The sequence below is a fragment of the Phaseolus vulgaris genome, chromosome 3 (genome assembly GCF_000499845.2).
Source record: "Phaseolus vulgaris cultivar G19833 chromosome 3, P. vulgaris v2.0, whole genome shotgun sequence".
Taxonomy (NCBI): Eukaryota; Viridiplantae; Streptophyta; class Magnoliopsida; order Fabales; family Fabaceae; genus Phaseolus; species Phaseolus vulgaris.
Genome location: NC_023757.2, coordinates 28,622,252 through 28,626,610, shown reverse-complemented (window position 1 = coordinate 28,626,610; position 4,359 = coordinate 28,622,252). Strand labels below are relative to the sequence as shown.

Genomic DNA, 4,359 nt, shown 5'->3' with positions numbered 1-4,359 from the left:
AAAATAAACGGGTTTCTAAATTTGATCTTGGTCCTGGACGAGCACCGCACTCAGCGCCTTCTCGGTTACGGCGAAGTATAACCTGAGGGGCACTCCCATTTGAGGTTTGCACAGAACCGGCAGGCTCGCCAAGTACTCTTTGAGTTTCACGAAAGCCTCTTCACACTCCTTCGTCCAGACAAATCTATTATTCCTTTTCAAGCACTGGAAATACGGGTGACCCCTCTCTCCACTGGCAGACACAAATCGCGACAGGGCGGCCATCCGACCCGTGAGCTGCTGCACCTCCTTAACCGTAGCAGGGCTCCTCATCGCCAAAATGGCCGCACACTTGTTAGGGTTTGCTTCGATCCCTCTTTCGGTCAAGAGGAAACCTAAGAACTTTCCCGCTTCCACGCCGAAAATGCACTTCACAGGGTTCAGCTTCAGTTTGTATTTGGCTATCGTGACGAACAGCTCCTCCAAGTCGGCTATATGCTGGTTTTTTTCCAGGGATGTTACGACCATATCGTCAACGTAAGCTTGCACGTTCCTCCCAAGCATAGGTGCAAGCACTTTATCCATCAGTCTCTGGTACGTGGCCCCTGCGTTCTTTAGCCCAAAAGGCATCACCTTGTAGCAATAGCACGACTTCTCTGTCATGAAGGCAGTTTTTTCCTCGTCCATGGGGTGCATCTTAATTTGGTTGTACCCCGAGAATGCGTCTAAGAAACTTAACAACTTACACCCTGCTGCGCTGTCCACTAGGGCGTCTATACTTGGCAAAGTATAGGAATCCTTTGGACAGGCTTTGTTTAGATCTGTGAAGTCGACACACATTCGCCATTTCCCATTGCTCTTCTTTACCAATACAACATTGGCGAGCCATTCCGGATACTGTATCTCCTTGATGTGGCCCGTCTCGAGGAGTTTTTGCGTTTCATCTCTGATCGCCCGTCTCCTTTCTTCATTGAATTTTCTTCTTCTTTGTCGGACTGGTCTGACTTGAGGGTCCATTGCTAGACGATGACATAAAAAATCGGGGTCGATTCCTGGCATATCCGAGGCAGACCACGCGAACGCGTCCAGATGCCTGCCTATCACCTTGGCGATCTGTTCCTGTGTCTCGCTGTCTAAAGTTTTCCTCAACTTAAAAGTTTTGCCGCCGATCTCCCTTTCGAGCCAATCTCCAACTAGCCGAGGCCTCCTCTCACTAGCGAGCAATGCTCTCACAATGCTTGACTCCCTGGCGGCTTCCGGGCAGTTTTCCTCTTCCTCTACTCAAGCGTTGCTCTCAGGCCTCGGCTCGACATCTTCCATGGTTATGTCGCCCTTGGTGGCTGCTTCCAATGCCACATCCATAACCACGTCGCCTTCGGCGGTCCCCTCTGACGCTGCATCCATAGCCCGTCGGCTTTCCTGCGCATTCCCCGCACCAAGAGGTGGTGTCGTGATCACATGGCACACTGATCGCCTGTTCTTGAGGCTGTTTTCGTAGCATCTCTTTGCCTCTTCTTGGTCAGATCGGATGGTGACGATCACCCCTTCCATTGAAGGTAATTTGACCTTCATGTGCCTCGTGGAGGGTACAGCTCCTATCCTATTGAGTGTTGGCCTTCCCAATAGGATATTATATGCTGAGGGGGCGTTCACGACAACGTATTTGATTTTCTCCGTGCGCGAGGCGGCCCCATCTGTGAACGTTGTTCTTAACTCAATGTATCCCCTGACTTCGACTTGATCACCCGCAAAACCGTATAAGCAGCCCCCATATGGCCTCAGCTGGTCTGTAGATAGTTGTAGCCTTTCGAAGGTCGGCAAGAACATCACGTCTGCCGAGCTCCCTTGATCGACCAAGACCCGATGAACCGTTCTCTCTGTCGTGACGAGCGAGATCACAATGGGATCGTTGTCATGCGGCACAACATCCCTGAGGTCTTCCTTAGTGAACGTGATGTCCACATCAGGCGAATGGTCCTCAAAAACTTCCACTGACATTACGGACCTCGCATACCTCTTACGCTGCGACGCCGTACACCCGCCACCCGAGAACCCACCAGCTATGGTGTGGATTTCACCGAGAACGGGTGCCTCGTGCTGCTGCCCCTCACTGCCCCCCGGTTGCGAGCCTGACGGTCGTCCCGCCTGTTTCTCCACCAAGTAATCCTTCAGGAAACCATTCTTCACGAGCTCATCCAACTGATAGCCAAGCGCCAGACAATTGTTAATATGGTGCCCGAATGCTTCGTGGAATTCGCACCACGACTCCTTGCGAGGTCCCAACACCTTGTTAGCTTTAATCGGCGGCCTCAACCTGTCGGCTATGCTGGGTACCGCGATCAGATCTTTAAGTTCCATCACGAAGTTGTGCCTCGGTGGCTTGCTTGCTTCTCTCCCTTCCTCTACTCGACCCTTAGGTTGGGTCCTCCGCGGCTCGTAAGCGCGTTTCCTGTCAAAGTGTTTCTTTTCTGTGACGGCTTGGTGAACCCGAACAGGTTGCGTGCGTATTTGTGCCTTGGGGCGTGCTGGCACTGGGGTTGTGCATTTCTCGTACGTTTCACCTTCCGAGGCAATATGTTCTACCGCTTGTCGCCTTATCTCAGCGAAGGTTTTGGGGCGACTGCGGTTAAGTGTTTTACTGAAAGATCCGGGACGCACCCCCTTCTTGAATGCGTATACAATCATGGGTTCCTCCTTGGTGCCTACTTTCACTACCTGTGCCCCAAAGCGGCTTATGTACTCTTTTAGGGTTTCGCCTTGGAATTGTTTGACGTCGAAAAGATCGTACGAGACTGGGGCGGGTGTTCTGTTGGCTAGGTACTGTTCTCTAAATAGTTGTGAAAGTTGGGCGAAGGACGTGACGTGGCCCTCTGGGAGGCTGATGAACCAGTCCATGGCCATCCCTGTCAGGGTGCTCATGAAAAGCTTGCACCTAACGGCGTCTGAACCACCTACCAGCAACATCTGTGTGTGGAACGCCGTGAGGTGTGCTTCGGGATCCTCCATTCCCGTGAAGGTCGCTTTGGGTCCTGTGAACGTATTGGGAATTGTCGTCTCCAAGATTGCCTGTGAAAATGGTGTTGTGAATTCCCTGGGTGGGGATGCAGCCTCCGGTTCGTCTCTGCCACGCCATCTATGGCGTAACTCCTCGTTGGTGCGGTGGAGTTCCTCGCTTCTTGCTTGAGAAGCTGTCAGGTCCGCCTGCATGCGTTCCTGTTCTACTTTCGAGGCTGCCACTGCGTCTTGTAGCCCGTGCACCATGCCCATGAGCTGCTGTAGGGTCATCTCTTCACTCCTAGCGCGTGCTGGTCGGGTGGTCATGGCTCTCTGGGATCCTCTCGACTTATCTAAGTGTTGGAATCTGGAACTGAAAGCTTGTGTGGTGGAACCGATGTTTATATCGGCCCCACGGTGGGCGCCAGATGTTCTGGCCGGTTGACCTGGGTCGTCTTTATGCGTGGCTTTGTTCTACCGAGCTAGGGCACCTTCGTTCTGCCTTGTCTGTGTGTACCTGAAAAAAGAAGAACAAAGGGGCGTCCTCGCGGCCGTTTGCACTCCGACGCTCAAGTTAGCTAGCGAGAAACACCAAAGTAACTAGAAACTGTATAATAATCTCAACAACTGGAACTGTGTGACTAAACTGTGTGGCCTTAATTGCCTTGTGCCCGCAGCTGGGTGTGCCGTCAAGAACAACTAGGGTTTTGTGCTCTGTATGACTTTATGAAAACTAGGTTAAAACTCATGCAACTGTGTAAAAACGTCCCTCTCTAGGGCTTATTCGTGCCCTATATATAGGTGAAAAACTAGGGTTTACCTTTGCGTTGCTTGCTATTATCTAGGGTTCCTTGGAGAAGGTCCTTGCGCCGCTATCTTTAGGATCTTAGCGTATCTGGCCCGTGGACTTCCCTTATCTGGAGTGCAATGTATAACCTTATGGCCACTTGGGCTCTAACTTGAGCGCTGTATTTCTCGCTCCATCATACTGTTCGAGTTCCCTAATTAAACACGTGTCATGCATGCAGCCTTCCCTGGATACCTTTAGTGAGCACGTGGGCATTGCCACGTGCCCTTTTGACTCGATCATTTATTCTGTGCATAGGGACCCACAGTGCCGCCACCCAACTTAGGGTTATCCCATCGTGTGGGCCCCCTCTCTGTGAAATGCTTACGTCATGCGGGTTGACTCTTCGGGCGATGTCTTACTCAGGCGATGTCTTACTTAGGCGATGTCTTTTCTCGGCGACGTCTTACTTCTGCGTGATGCTTCTCTTGGGCGATGGGCGATGATCCATCTTGGTGGTGACACATCTCGACGATAACCGATTATTTATACTGCAGAACGCCGCCTTTACATACGGCGACTACGTTGACTTCTTGACT

General features: G+C 51.7%; 1 protein-coding gene across 1 annotated transcript; it reads right to left on the bottom strand.

Annotated features, from left to right (window-relative positions):
- Nucleotides 1–1,260: 1,260 nt before the first annotated feature.
- On the bottom strand, nt 1,261–3,300 carry LOC137805506 (uncharacterized). Its single transcript, XM_068605446.1, has one exon. The coding sequence runs from the start codon at nt 3,298–3,300 to the stop codon at nt 1,261–1,263; it is 2,040 nt and encodes a 679-aa protein (XP_068461547.1).
- Between the last annotated feature and the right edge of the window lie 1,059 nt (nt 3,301–4,359).

Bases quoted from the DNA above. Each gene is read 5' to 3' on its own strand.
- LOC137805506 (XM_068605446.1), bottom strand. From the start codon at position 3,300: ATGACCACCCGACCAGCACGCGCTAGGAGTGAAGAGATGACCCTACAG.